General features: G+C 45.4%; 1 protein-coding gene across 4 annotated transcripts in view; it reads right to left on the bottom strand.

Annotated features, from left to right (window-relative positions):
* Nucleotides 1-15,954, bottom strand: part of LOC102458959 (synaptotagmin-like protein 2) — a 72,049-nt gene that overhangs the window by 30,141 nt on the left and 25,954 nt on the right. For all 4 annotated transcript variants that reach the window (XM_075940955.1, XM_075940957.1, XM_075940956.1 and 1 more), the window contains 2 exons: nt 8,289-8,440; nt 1,575-1,686 (listed from right to left, as the gene is read on the bottom strand). In XM_075940955.1, the coding sequence (XP_075797070.1) occupies nt 1,575-1,686; nt 8,289-8,440 (264 nt within the window). The remainder of the gene's footprint in view (nt 1-1,574; nt 1,687-8,288; nt 8,441-15,954) is intronic.

Genomic DNA, 15,954 nt, shown 5'->3' with positions numbered 1-15,954 from the left:
CTGGCAAAGGAGTAGAACATTGTTATGCAAGGAAACTCTTTACTAAATAATCCCACCATCAACTGCTCTGAGCATGGATGCATCATTGTGCCTCGTCTAATAATTCACTACCTTCCTGTTGCTAAATGCAGGACAATGTAGCACTTTAAAGACTAACAAGATGGTTTATTAGATGATGAGCTTTCGTGGGCCAGACCCACTTCCTCAGATCAAATAATGGAAGAAAACAGTCACAACCATATATACCAAAGGATACAATTTAAAAAAATGAACACACATGAAAAGGACAAATCACATTACAGAACAGAAGGGGGATGTGTGGGGGGGGAAGGAAGGTGAATGCCAGTGAGTTAATGATATTAGAGGTGGGGAAGGGGAAATGTCTGTGAGTTAATAGTATTAGAGGTGATAATTGGGGAAGCTATCTTTGTAATGTGTAAGATAGTTGGGGTCTTTGTTAAGTCCGGTGCGGAGGGTGTTGAATTTTAACATGAATGCCAGTTCAGAAGATTCCCTTTCAAGTGCAGATTTGAATGTCTTCTGAAGTAGGACATTCAAATCTGCACTTGAAAGGGAATCCTCTGAACTGGCATTCATGCTAAAATTCGACACCCTCCGCACCGGACTTAACAAAGACCCCAACTATCTTACACATTACAAAGATAGCTTCCCCAATTATCACCTCTAATACTAATAACTCACAGACATTTCCCCTTCCCCACCTCTAATATCATTAACTCACTGGCATTCACCTTCCTTCCCCCCCCCCCCACATCCCCCTTCTGTTCTGCAATGTGATTTGTCCTTTTCATGTGTGTTCATTTTTTTAAATTGTATCCTTTGGTATATATGGTTGTGACTGTTTTCTTCCATTATTTGATCTGAGGAAGTGGGTCTGGCCCACGAAAGCTCATCATCTAATAAACCATCTTGTTAGTCTTTAAAGTGCTACATTGTCCTGCATTTTGCTTCAGCTACCCCAGACTAACACGGCTACATCTCTACCACTATTCCTGTTGCTAAAAATTATTTATTATTTTGCTGACCAAATGTAGATGAGCTGGAACAACAGAAATGCACCTATTTTAACTGTTTATCTAGAACTTATAAATGTTGAAGGAAGTCACCGTGTTGCTTGTACTTTGATTAGTTATTCTTTGCACAATCAAGCTACAATGCAGCATTCTGAATCTGCAAAAAGGGTGGCAAGGAACAGCTAAGAAATTAACAGAGTCCCCACAGCAGCTTCTTTTGTTAATGGCGCTCAGCAGCAAAAATTAAACAAATATAAGCCCATGTTTTATCTGGAAATTTAACCATAATATTCAGAGATTGGCCTCTGCCGCCTTTTTATTAGCGCCTTATCAAATCATGCAGGAAAAGTCTTAATAAAAAACACATTACCAGACATTTATTACAGGAGGGTAAATAAGATACCCCTTAGGAACTACAGGCTCATTTAAAGAACCAAGATTTTGCTTGTTAGTTTTAATTTTCACAAACAATAACGGAGACAGCCAAAGAGACTATGCAGCAAACATGCAGCATGGAAACGGTTTCTCTTCATCAGTTACCTCTCAGCTCCTGAGTCTGGAGTGAGTTCAGGGAAGAGAGGACTGGACGCATCTGATGACAGTGAAGCAGCTCTACCTTCCAGGCTCTGCCGGATGTGCTCATTAGGCTCATCTATTATACAACACAGAGGATTGGGAAATGACATTTAATTAAAAACCACGACAGCCGCTACGTTTTTATGTGGTGTAAAACACTTGTTCAATGATTCATACCAGAGCTAAACCGTGAAATTAACGGGGGGTAATGGATAGAGAGGCAGACTGGCCAGCTCTCTACTCTCAGAGTCTCAATTAAAAGATCTGTCCATTTCAATGGAGGTGGATAGGGTGCAAAAGACACATACAACTTTCAAAAGCAAGTCCCAGTCCACTGTGATTTGTGAGCATCAACAGATTTGGCTAATGACTCTACTCAGCATAGAAGCTGTCAAACCAGTTACAGGTAATAAACCTTCACAAGACACCGCAGCAGTGGTCAAAGTTAATCCATTTCAGGATTTGAATTCAGCTATTTCCTGTTTTGACTCAAAGTCATCTGATCTTGGCAAACAGATGAGGAGGCCAATAGAGTTAATAAGAGGAGAGCCCTATTGTTTGTACTGGAACAAGGCTAAGCTGTGTCTTCTGAGTTTTATTGAACCAACTGACAGGAAAAAAAACAAATAGATAACAAAAAAAATATATGCCAGCGTACAAAAGCTGCCTTAAACTCAATTGTCAAACAGATTTACTGTACAACACAAAGGGTTAAACTCTCAAACAGGGAGGAAAAAGTCAATGTGTTCTGAGCAATAAAAGCTACACAAGATCTCAATACGTTTATTCTTGATCCAGCAATATCTATTGCACCCAGACTACATACCTATTATTAAACCTGCCAGCAATCCTTAGATTGTATGGAACAGACCACACAAGGGCTCCTATTCAAAGGCCTGAAATATCACAATATCACATTGTATAACACATATGTGCATGCGTGTGTGTGCATGTGCGGCACACTGTATAACATGGAATTCAGCCATTGGTTTGGAAAAATTGAGAGTCAAAACAGCAGAGAAACTCTTCATGGGCACATCATGGTTCGGCCTCTTCCTACAGCCACGGTGATTCTTGCACCTTCCTTGGAAGCACATAGTACTGACCACTGACAGACCAACCACTGTACCAGGTGGCTGACTATCCGAGTCAAAATGGCAAAACCTATGTTCCTAAAACCTTAAAATTCAAGTCTGTGCATCATCATGTATCCAAGATTCTGCAGGCCAAAAATCTGTCCTTACCTACATCTATGTCTGGGTTGCAGAAATGTACATGGAGGCAGAATATGGTCCCCACAACTGGAATTGGAATTCTATTGGTGATGCACAAGACAGAAATTTTCCTAAACACATTCTTACAGGAGTAACGTGAGCAGATAGAACCCACATTAAGGGTGCGTCTACACAGCACGCTTAGCTTGAAATAAGCTACGCAATTTGAGCTACTCAAATTGCATAGCTTATTTTGAGTTATTTAGAAATAGCTTATTTCGTAATTTGGTGCTGTTTACACAGCGCCAAATTTTGAAAAAGTGCTACTCTGAAACGTCCCTTAATACTTGCGGAACAAGGTTCACAGGGACATCAGAACAGCAAGCCCATTAGATTTCGAAATAATGGGCTTGTTCAAAAGATGCAGAATAGCTATTTGGGATAGTGGAAGTTGGCCCAGGCTTTAGCTCCAGCCTCACCCACCTTGTCTCTCCATTTTTCCATATTTTTTTTCCTGAGAACTGCAAAAGGGGTAGCATTTCAATGTACAAAGGAAAGCCACAGAATTGTAATGTGGTAAAAAGTCTCCATTTGGCTGGGCACATGCCAAGACAAGCATGGCAAATGACAAGCACTGTGTGTCAAACCAAATGGGTGGACACAAGCAAGAGCTTCCTCCTTCACCCGAACACTCTCTTGCACCCAAGATAGTGAGATGCAAACCAGGTCACTCTTCTAGAACCAGAAGGAGAAGGAGCAAACAAAAACCTTTCAAATTTATACTTGGTCTATGCAAGCCATGAGAGGCCTTGACAACTAACACTTGCGTTCACCTTGCAACGCACTATGAAACCCATTGCAACATATTTGCACTGTTGCCAGCTGAGCACCGTGAGGTCTTCATGTAGTCTCATTCAGATTCCCGACCAACGAGATTTCCCTATCAAATCAACTATCACAAATCATTGTCTTAATTACAAACAGGTTGTCAGGGTATTATAATCCACAAAAGCCAGGAAAATGGCCTTGGTTACTTTAAGAACGGATACTGTGAGAGTCAAGTTCCACCCTGAATTAGCAGTTGTTCAACGAGTTCAGCTTGCTTAGCTCTATATTTAAAAGAAAAATACATGGGTACGGCTTAATCATATGGCACTAACAGGTCAATTGTTTCCTTGGCTATCCATTCCTTACTGCATTAAAACACAGACCTGCATTTGATACAAGATGAAACACTAGAAATGTACTATAGGGAATCATCCCACATTGGCAGGAAAAAGTAGGTGCTTTCTTTTTTGACACGCCTCATGCAGTGACTGTTCCGGGATAAAGAAGTTATCACTAAATTCATGAAATTACCCAGTTTGAGAAAAAGCTAAGAAAGCTGACTGTAGGCAAACACGCTCCTCCCAGGATTTAAAAAGGAGCCATTATCTGCTGGACCTGAGAAGTTCACTCAATGCAGTTGAGTGGAATGAGGTGTAACAGTTAATCCAAACTAAGGATTTAGTTCGGATTAATTTTAAACTGTTGCGTGCAGCCGCAGGCAGTTTGTTCGAACTAAGGGGGATTTAAAAATGGCAGCCAGACTGGAGCATGCAAATAAAGCCCGGGATATTTAAATCCGGGCTTCATTTGCAACTCCGGTTGCCTGATTTGCCTACCTAGCTCGAATTACCGAGCTCATGTAGACATACCCTTAGGGATTTCTACGGCGGCCCATCATCACCGCAACATCGGAGCATCTTCCATAGTGAGCAGTGGAAGTCCCAGTGAACTATCTGGAGTCTCTGGCACTTTTGCTCTGGAGTCCAAACTCTGCTTCTAGTAGAAATGTTTTGTTCTTTTAGGACTTTAAAGTTTCCCCTTCTGCTTCCCTTTGGTAGCAGCTAAGGGTGGAAGAGACTGTCAGGGTACGTCTAGACTACAGGATTTTTTTTTTTTTAAGCGGCCTTTTTTTTAAAAAACTTCACGTGTGTCTAGACTGTCGCCACACTCTTTCAGAATTAAATCAAAAGAATGCAGCGGTTTTTTTGACAGCAGTAAACCTCATTTTTAAAAGAGTTTTTTTTCAAAAGAGCTCCTTCGAAAAAAAGGCGTTCTTGAATGCAAACAGGGCTTTTTCGAAAGAGAGCATCCAGAGTGCCTGAGTGCTCTCTTGAAAAAGCGGATCACTTTTTCGAAAGTTGTGTAGCTGTCTAGGCGATCTCTTTCGAAAGAGGCTTGTTGTCTAAACCTACCCTCAGCGTCCAGCAGGGTAGGACTTTGCAAAGGACAGGTTCTCTTAGTTCACTTCCTAAGGCAATAACTCTGAGCCTTAAGTCCGGATTCAGTCTTATACCCATAGAAGCACTGCACTAATCTTGTTAAACGAACACCTACCTCTTCCAGTCAGACTTAAGAACTGACTGCAGGGTAAACAGTTCCGATCTCCGGAGGGAAAGAATAAAGGTTAGCAAGACAGCAAGTGAATTTCCTTATCTCACTGATTTCAGACTTGACATAGGCTCAAGGCACGTTCCATTCTGCTACCTACTTGCATGAATCGGATTTTGCCCTCAGTGACACCAGTAGTATTCTGGTGCAACATCGTCATCAATGGAATCATGGCAGGGTTGGTGAGATCACTATTTTACTTTTTACAGTGAAGAGCAAATGGTACTATATTAATATACAGCAATTAGAGGGAGGATTTTTGCATCTGACTACTACTAGAAGTAGCCTTTAGTGTAAGCAATGGTTTGAGTACCTGACCTTTGTCCCCTAACCAAAACTATAGCATGGCAGTGGAAAGGTTAATAGGAGGAATTCTATTTGAAAATAAGAGTCATATACTGGTCCAATGATTTGAAAATCAGCCTCAGAATAGAAAGAGAAACAAGTAGGAAGGGGAAGAAAGAAAATGGGAGAATGAAGAGAGGGCAAAGTCTAACCACAATAATAAACAATATGAAAGTTTAGCAGCATTTGCCACATCCTGTTTAAACAAATATTCATCTCCCACTACTCAAAACACACATGCTAAGACACAACTTATGATGAGTCTGAAATCAGGGAGATAAGGGTGTTCAATTACTGTCTTGCCAACCTTTATTCTTTGCCTCCACGAATCAGAACTGTTTAGTTAGCCATCAATTAAGTCTGAGTAGAACAGGTAGGTGTTCAAGTAACAAGATGAGTGCAATGCTTCCATGAGTCTAGGGCTCAGGATCCTCATTTAAAGCTCTGAGCATTACGAAGTGAAATGAGAGACCCTTGATTTGGAAAGGTATAATACTAGGGATGTAAGAGAGTAGTCGATTAGTCGACTACTTGCATTAACCCCTCCCCTTGCTGCCTCTATATCAGAGGTAGCGGGGGGGGGGGGGGAGGAGAGGAGGAGGACAGAAGGAGCTGGTGTGGGGGAGCCAGCTTAAAAGTGCAAGCTGGGACTGGACTGGCTGCTTTCCCCTATCGAGTAATTGATAAGTATTCTATTAGCTGATTACTAAAATAACCTAATTTTAACATTCCTATAGAATACACATGTAGTCTACAGCATTTCACATTGTAGTCCAAACTCTGCTGGTGGTAGGGTTGCTGGGATAGCACAAGTTGAAAAAGCAATCCCGTTCCAGGCATGAATCAAGAAGGAAATGCAGAAGGAGCCCACTATGGAGAGGAGGTGACTATGAAGTCAGGTGAAGCAACACAAGAGCGTTTTGAAAAACTGGAAGGTGATTCAACCTGAATTATGCACAGGACCAAAGCACAATTAGGTCACTGCAGAACTTGGCAGCTCTAAGCAAAGTTTGCCATCAGGTCCTGGATCTCCCGGAACCTGCTGGAGCCAATAATTAATCAAGCGTGTCTGAATATCTGTGATTTTCCACTCTAGCAAAATAATTAAGCTGTAGATTGCGCAAGATTGGCACACAGTCCTGCAGCATTTCTGCCGAGTCTTACTTGGCTCATATTCATGTTCGGAACTGGATGTGAATCATCCCCGGTATTATTTTCCACAAGCGTTCAGTAAAAAAATGCCAAATTCAGGCTGGTTATATTTGGACTCAATGCACAGCCCCGCCCAGCTCACGAAAGGCTACACTATTCTCTTCAGTGCCCTTAGCAGTCAAATCAGATTTCTTCTGTTCCATGCACACTCATGAGTTTGCACATGCGTATCAAATGAAGCACAATGCATCTTGGAATTAGTGCACGCTCCCAGACGCACCCTTGCCTTAGCACAATAGCCCGGGTGTGAGTCAGGCATTTTCAGCACGGACTCAGCACACCTTGTGGTACCTAGTTCCTTGGTAGGCAACTAGACTTTGCAGAGTTCTCATTTTCCTTAGAACAGGGGTGGGGAATCTTGGTTGGGGACCCCTGACCCACAGAAAAAACAGTTGGGGGCTTCACAAAAGTGCCTGGGGTAGTAAATATTGTGGGCCACCCTGGGCTCTGGGGTGGGGCCAAAATGAGGGGTTCAGTTGTGGGAGAGGGCTGCTGGGAAGCAGGCTTGGGGTGTGGAGTCTGGGCAGGGGGGAGGGTGCAGGAGTGGATTGGGGAGGTGGATCTGGGAAGGTGTTAGGGTGCAGAGCAGGCTAGGGGTGGGAAGGCTGGGTAGAAGGTAGGTGCAGGAGCAAAGTGGGGATGGGGGAGTCTGGGCAGAAGGGGGGAGTGCAGGAGCTGCTTTCTCCCCCACCCATGAATTAGATCTGGACCTGGCTTGCCTGACTCTGGCCTGTGAGGCTTGAGGCTTTCCCACTGCTCCAGCCCTGTGGGTGCAACTCCGGGAGCATTGCAGGGCCTCAACTTCTCTGAGGCTGGGGGTGGTGGTGAAGAGCCCTGAGCCTCAGGGGCGCTGGATACAGGCAAGCCAGGGGCCACATCTGACACCCCCCAGGTCTTAGGTTCCCCACTCCTGTCTTAGAGGGCCAAGGATTCCTCCTCCAGCAGAAGTGGCAGTGAGCACAAGGAAGGATGCAGCCATCCACACAGAAGACCTGAGGCAACTTCCTTCCAGCCCCTGGACAGCCGGGCTCTTGCAGGAGCTCTCTGCCATCTGAACCCCACAATCCCCTCTCCAGGGTGGCTCACATCGCATGGGAGGAACCCACGGCCCTGACCTACTGGGCTCAGTAGAACCCTGCAGGACTGTAATGGGAAGGAACAAATGGCAGGGAGAAGAGCTGTCACTTCCAGTCTACCCCTCACACATCTGAGTCCTGCTGGGCACCCACGTGCCGTCAGGGTTGATCTCTGCAGCCAGGTAAATCTCACCTGTAAGCCCTAATGCAGAGCCAGTTATATTCGCTAGTATTAAAAACAGTTCACAAAACCCCTGTTGGAATGGAAGTGTCAGGTATATAAAGGCAAGTACCCCAAAGGCACAGCATTTAGGAATCAGACCATACAGCGTCTGGGTCTCACTTTCTCCTGGTCACCCAGCAGACTGCCCAATAATGTGCAGTAATATACTTACTTCCTGGCTTCTCCTTTTTCCTTCTAATTGATGCTCGAAGCAGATCTGGCCCCTCTAAATCCTCCTGAAAACGTTTTGCCTTCACTTCATGAAACCATTCACCGGTCACAAACTTTTTCTTCTTTTCATCCTTGAGAGAGCCTTGTAACCGTCTAAAAAAAACCAAACAAACAAAAAGATGCTCTAAAACTATACTGCATTCACAAATATTTTACTAGTGCTGGGCAGAAGTCAAGTAAGAACCTTGACTCCAGCTGACTAATCTCATAGATTTTCTAAAGCCACACACAGTACTCGTCATACAAAATACCCTGCATGTGTAAGTCAGATATTGAGAAAAAGGATTTTTTTCTTTTAAAGTTAAAAATCCTATGTTAGGCTGGGTTTTACTTACATATTTCCAAAATCTAAACCTGCTTATAAACGATACTTTTCACCTATGTCGAAGGCTTGTTTACAAACCTTAACCACCATCCCCTGCAACCTTCCTATGAAGCAGAAATCTCTTCATCCACCACTGAATTATGATCAAGATAGACCACAGCAGCTGATTAAAAGTTAAGGACAAGAAGTGAAAAATGTGACATCCAATTGAAAACACCGGGCCACTTAATTGGACTGAATATAAATTACTTGAAAGGGAATTCAGGAGAGACAGTGGTTTTAAAAAAAACCCTCTTCTTTTACAAAATGCGCCCTGGGATCACGTGTAAATGCAAGGGGACAGGACCCTGGGCCTTACAACTCAACTACCTCCACCTGGTTCCGTTCTGATCAAGATGGAAGAGCGTCATCCATTGAATCACCAAAACTATTTTCTGCAACAAATACATAATCCTGGACAGTCTCCCAGTCAATTACAGACCCACCCTATTCCTGCTTAAATTGTGGATTAACGGAGATCAGAACCCAAGGGAATACAGCTGCAGGTACATCACATTTAGATGTTCTAACAATGTAGTCTTCTATGTTTCCTGTTGAAAAATTCCTCAGTCAGTATTTTACTCACTGGAACATATTGTAATCCACACTCTCCAATTTTATGGCTGTCTGACCCAGCCAACTGGTGACTATTTAATAGTGCCTGTCCATATCCAGTCAAGGCCAACACTTTTATCCCTCCCATCAGGAAATACATATTTACTGTACTAAAATTACAGGATAACTTATACTACAAAGGCAAGAAGTAAACAGCCCCATTGGATATTTATTATGAACCAGATGTTGCCATCCCTCGTCACAGTGACTAAGCCTTGACTTTTGGAGTTGTCCCAGTCATTTCAACGGGACTACCTTCTGAGTAAGGGGGGCCGAAACCAGCCCCATACAGGTGACAATTGTGGTCATTTTTGAAACACAATCCAAAAGTTTTTTCAAACTATTAAATCTGGTAGTCTCTTTAATACTGGAAAGAGACAGAAAGACACACAGTAAATATACTATATATTTGAGAGTTTGTGTGTCTTCTGTCTGTCCGTCTATCTGTGAGTCTGTCAGTTCAAGAACTCCTTCTCAATGGTAAGAGTTAGGACTACCACACTTGCTATGCAACTTCTTCTTATCATAACAAAGCAAGGTTGGGGTTTGGTTGGGCTAGGAAAATGGGATGTGCCTGGAATGTGATCATTTCTCATAAAACACTAGGGCTAGCAGCACAGTTATATTGCAAAATCACCGTACAACAGTGGCCAGCTGACAATCCACAGCTAAGGGCCCCGTGCTAGTGCTGAATATGGTTGTCCTTCCCCTCCTATGCTGGCCCCCTGCTCCACAACCACAGTCCAGACTACTCCCTCCCCTGTCCTTGACCCCAACACCAGACACCAGGGTTATGGAGAGCCCAGGCAGGCAATGCAGCCTCTATCGGGCCTGGGGAGCAATTGCTGGCTGGTCAGCGCAGCCCCTGCCACCGCAGGTGGCCCCTCGGGAACCCCGTCACCAGCTGGGCACCACAGCCCCTCAGGATCTGCCGCTGGCTGGGCACTGTGGTCCCCAGAGCTGCAGGTGGCTTTAGGGAACTGTCACCAGCTGGCCAGCACAACCCCAGGGAGCCACCATTGGCTGGGAGCTGTGGCCCATCACCACAAGTGTCTCCGGGGTGCCACTGCTGGCCAGCCAGTGTGGCCACAAACAGCCCCCTCCATTCCTCCCAACCCCCTGCCCTGACTCCAGCACCCCCCACTCCCTGCCCTGATTCCTGCATTCCCATACCCTGTTCTCAACCCCCATACACCTCCCAACCACCTGCCCTGAGTCCCCCAAACACCCAAACTACTGTCCTGACTCCTGCACCTCCCACCCCCTAACCTGAGTGCACACCCCCTCCCCAAGGCCCAGAGCAATGCTGGGTAAATCCTCTAGTACCTTTATAAATAAAAATACCGGACTAAAAATGTGTTACTTGTGTCTTGCTTTCACTGAAGCCTGCATAACAACCCTCAAAGACTAAAACTCAGTGTGGTTTACAAACAAAGTCAAAGCATGGTGCTCACAATATGAACAATGACAGTTTATGAATGAGATTCAAGATGCTATTAAACAAACCTGAAAGGCTGAAGGTGCCTGCTCGGAGGTCCCAGGGTCATGACCCTGCAGGGGAATGCTGTTAAATTTGCACCAACTCTCTGAACCAGAAGGGATGGGTTATAAAGACTTAAACAAGAGGGAGAATTCTGAGGTCTCTTTCTGTCAGTTGAAGCTTCTCTCTGGGTATGTCTACACTGCAAGCTTCTTTTGGAATAAGCTTTTCCGGAAGATATCTTATTTCGGAATAGACTGTCTACACTACAGAGAAGCCTCAAAATCAGTCCGAGGCAGGCCCCCCTAATGCGGACGCGCAATCTCGACTTTGAGACCCAGGAGGCACTGGGAAAGAATAACTTTAGAATGGCCCTGGGGAGGAGCTATTTCGACACCCTCTTCTGAAAAAGCCTTTTTGGAAAAGGGCTTATTCCTCGTGGAACGAGGTTTACCGCTGTCGGAAAACCCCTCTGTTATTTCGACTTTCTGTCAAAATAATGCAGTTCCAGTGTGGATGCTAGTATTGTTTTTCTGGAATAACGGCCATTATTACGGAATAACGGCGCAGTGTAGACACATCCTCTCTTTATCCAAGGAGAGGTAGAGGGAAGGGGCTGTGGGGGAGGGGCTTCCCTCCCACTTCTGCATAGGATTCCCCCCCCACACCTTCCCGAGTCCCGCATGCCTCCTTACTTAACTGTTAAGGAGGCATTGCTGGCAGCATGTGGCTCTGCCTGCCAGACACTTGCTGCCTGGTGCAGCCAGCCTATTCAGAGAAAGGGGCGGAGGGGGAAGAAGGAAGAAGCTGGCCTCGATGTGGCCTTCCCTTTCTCCTGAAAGGTGCCCCATGCAGGGAAGAGGCTTGGGGGGAGCTTTCCTTCCCTCCCATTCCAGGGACAGATTCCCCTCTTCCCGCCCTCCCAGTCCCGCATGTCTCCTCACCCGAAAAAGGAGTTTTGCTGGCTGGGAAGCAGCTCCGGCCTCTTTTTCACTGCTGCCTGCCCCCCCCATGCGGGACTCGGGAGAAGGGGGGCAAGCACAGAAACACCAGAGCTTCTGTTTACTCAGGAGCTCCAGCACGTGGAACGTCTCCCTCTGGCCAGGTCTCTTGCGCAGGCTTCTCCTACGTGCAGGAGAGGAACTGAAGGTGTCCAGCCGCTGCAAGGGAGGCTGGGTGAAGTTTTAAAAGTGGCCCCCCAGAACCCTCCACACCATTTCACGATTTAATCCAAGGGCTGGATTAAATTGTTTGGCAGGACACATCCAGCCTGGAGGCCAGAGGTTCCCCACCCCAAAAACTTTACAGGACCACAAGAAACTTGGCCACACCCACAATAAGTGGATATCTGGCTAACTAAAATCATGCCAGACCACAGAATTTACCAGACCAGAAAGTGCCAGACTAGAGAGGTTCAACCTGTATTTGTCCCAGGAAGGGGCAGTCACCATGAATATTTGAGCTCTCTTGGTAAACGAGTGTTGGGTGCAAAGACTTTTCCTCTGAGCGGCACAGAGATGAGAGCTGTATGAAGAGCAATTCTGCAATTTACCAAAGGGCTGTTTGAGGAATTGATTGGCTCAACCAAGCACTCTCTCAATTATCAAATATTCCATGGTATGAACAGAATGAATTGCTAGAGACTGACTGAGCACTCGCCATGGGGCTGCTACGCTTTCCAATCACAGTGAACATCCCATGACTGAACATACTTTTGCAGAACAGCCAGTCACATCCCTCTCGAGAACATATTGGTCTAGAAGGTGGAAACCACTCAGAACATGAAACTGAAGAAAGCAGTTGACAAACCTCAGCTTTTCAGAGCTGCAAATAAAATTAAGGAAAACCATGTGGCTATTTCCCCTCCTCAAGTAAGAAAATTGCTACATGGTACTTCCCCCATGGACTATTTCCGTTCTTTCCCCACTCACATGCGAATATAGATGATCGTGAACAAGAAGAGAGTGAACTCTTTTACGAGATCAAAGAACTGGGATCTATTTTAAGCTCTGCCCAAGTAAATCCTTCAGGAACTCGTGCAAACTTCCTCAACTCTGAGCTTCAGTTCCTATCTGAAACATGGCCTAGAAATATTTTCCTCATGGAGCCACTGCAAGGCTAAATCCAGGAGTTTCTGACTCAGACTGAGGGCCCTATAAAAATCCTATGTATGGCAACAAACCTGTGGCCAACCAAGAGCTGTAGGTGCATCACAATGTGGCGGTACATTACCCCTGGGAACTCCATGATGACAATGAAGATAAAACCTTTATCCTCTTGCTCTGGCACTTAAGAGATAAGGAGACTCCTTTATCTCAACAGGATACTGCCTGTGACACTCAGCTGAGCTTTTGCCATCCCATTCACTAGCAAGCTTTGAGGGATATGCCTAGCCAGATCATTACAGTATCATTAATGCATTAAGTAGCTGAATCATGATCATGCAGCAGGAGTTTGTGCATCATGGAAACCATTCCCTGGCAGATGAAAGCAGCAAGATCATAAAAGGCACTCCTACTTGGACAATATCAACGAATGGCAAACAAAGATCACAGCAGCTGTGTCTTTCCTGATGCTATTTTTATAACTGCCAGCCCACAGAGTGGGCAATTTACCTGCCTGCTGCTACAAAGATTAGGGTCAGAACTACAAGAAAATTAAAAGGTGGCTTCCTGCATTAACTGGACAGGAAAACACAGGGAATGGTCCATAGTGAACATGGGTGTTCAGCTGTCCCCAAAAATGAAATCCAAACTAGAAGCTTGCGTCACTGCATTGTTGCAGTTTGTTTTGGAGGAGCCTGTGACAGGTAAGTTTTATAGGCTCTGCACTTGACCTCTGCCAATCCCACTAGTATCTTTCATGAGCTCTTGAATGTCTCGTCCCAAATTCATGCCTCAGCATGCATGGAGCCAAATACAGCCCCCATTGAAGTTACATGCAAGAGAGCAATTTGGCCCACCATCCTCTTTGGCGAGCCATTTTTCTTCTGGTCACCACACCAAGCAGACTTTGGCACACAAGCACTTAGCCGTCCTTCCCAAAGCATTTCTCTCTGTACTGTAGCTGGCTCTGGCACACCCGACGGACTGTTCTGGCACCCCAGCTAGTGTTTTGTTTGCTAATGTGTACGTTTAACTCTCTCCAGCAAATTCATTTTTGCACAAAAACATCCCTGAGTGAGCTGGCTCTATCTCCTTGTAGCTCAATACAAATGGATTTCTACCCTCAGGGATGGCTGCAGATGCTAGAGGAAACAGAGCGACTAGGGATGTTAAATTTAGATTAACTAATTGAATAGTCGATGGGATTTCCATTGACCATTCGATTAGTCTATAAAGGCGCCTCCTTCTTTGAACTGTAGCAAGAGCCCGAGTCTTTGAAATCTGAGGCTCTTGTACATTTCAAAAGCAGAAGCCCAGCAGGGAATTCGGGGTCAGTTCCCCCGGCATGAAGAGTAAACCTGGGTTCCATTGCGGGAGAGCAGGAGTTGGGGGGCAGGAGGGCAGCAGCTGTACTTACTAGGATGCAGCTTGCTTTTTCTTCCAGTTCCCCAGACTATCAGGGTGCGAGGGGAAAATACTTGGATTCCGTGCATGCCTCTTACTCCTGGCTGGTGAAGGAAGGGCCACAGGGGTAAGTCACAGAATCCAAGTACTTCCCCCTTCGCTCCCTGAGGGGAACAGGAAGAAAAGCAAGCTGCATCTCGGTATGCTCGGCTGCTGTGCCCCTGCTCTCCCGAAATGGCAACGTTGGGGAAAGGTAACACTTTATCCCAACTCCAATAGTTGGCAGCTTATCTCCAAAACTCCCATTGGGAGGAGAGTGACAAGGGCTATGAACTTAGAGAATATTCCCAGGTATCCCAGATCAGCCCCTGAAGGGCCTTGCCCTCCAAGTAGTTAGTCGGCCCCTCATTCCACCCTGTAGTATAAAGCACAGTATCCAGAGAGTGGCTCCTCTGGATTAACACTAACATGAACCCTGAAAGCTTGTCGATCCCAGAACACTGGGAGAACACTCTATATTAAACCCATCTTTCCCCCTTCCATGATTCTAGGGCATTTTGTGGCCTACTTTCCATTCCTCTTCTCTCCCCGTTTAATGCATGCAATGGAGAAAATTTGGACCAAGTACTAGTAGAGAATAAAATAAAATAAAAAAACCCACTAAGGGTTGTATTCTGAATTCACTGACACTCCTGGAACTCAACCCTAACTCCACTCACTGTACTCAGTTTTTCCCCAACTACCAACAGAGTTTTGCTCAAAAGCAAGCCAAGCAGTGAAACCAGCCATGGACGTTCCCATACAGAGAAGCATTTAATCAGGTCAATTGTATTAGAGAAGTGCTCACAAGCATCACCATAGTTAAAATCTCTATGACACTTTCCCAGCTAAGACCAGGCCTGCTGATGGGTGGGGAGGTGGCAAAGAGGGCAATTTCACCGGGGCCCTGCATTAGCCGCAGTGGCAGCCACAAGCTCCAGGCCTCATTGAAACACTGCGGCAATGCCACCCTGAGTGGCGCTGAGGGGTAAAGGGAGCACTGTGCTCTGGGCAGCGCCAAGGGCTGCCTGCTCTCGGCCCCACCCCTTTCAGGGGCGTGGAGCCATACCTTCCCACTCCTTGACCCTGGGCTTGCAGTGGCTGTCAGCCCTGCTGACTAAGACCGTAAGCACAGGCGTTTAAATATGCATAGAAACCAAACCAACCAACCAACCATCTGCGAATAGAAACTGCCAAATTTCAGCACTGGAAAAATTAAGAAAGGAAGGAAAAAATAAAGCCTCAAACAAAACAGTATGGCCAATTGATCTTGCATTTTAGGAGGGCAACTGTATTATTAAAACCGTAATCTGGATGAGTGCCAACAACTAACACGGCTACATCTCTATAACAATGGCTTTTGCAGTGACACATTCTTTCCACTTTGCCTACCTTAGAAAAGGTTTGTTGGGATAGCCATGCTATCCAACTGTCCACATGCAAATGAGGCTTATACCAGAAAAAAATTGCTTCTGGAATTGCTAATACTGGTTCCTTGCACAAACTAATCTAAGCTGGTAATGCAGCCTCTACACTAGGGCTTCTGCCTTTATAGAACCACAGTGAAAAGAAAATCACAACCCTAACCAAGATTGCTCTG

Source organism: Pelodiscus sinensis, chromosome 13 (assembly GCF_049634645.1).
Source record: "Pelodiscus sinensis isolate JC-2024 chromosome 13, ASM4963464v1, whole genome shotgun sequence".
Taxonomy (NCBI): domain Eukaryota; kingdom Metazoa; phylum Chordata; order Testudines; family Trionychidae; genus Pelodiscus; species Pelodiscus sinensis.
The sequence above is the reverse complement of the archived record's forward strand: the minus strand, read 5'-3'. Positions and strand labels throughout refer to the sequence as shown.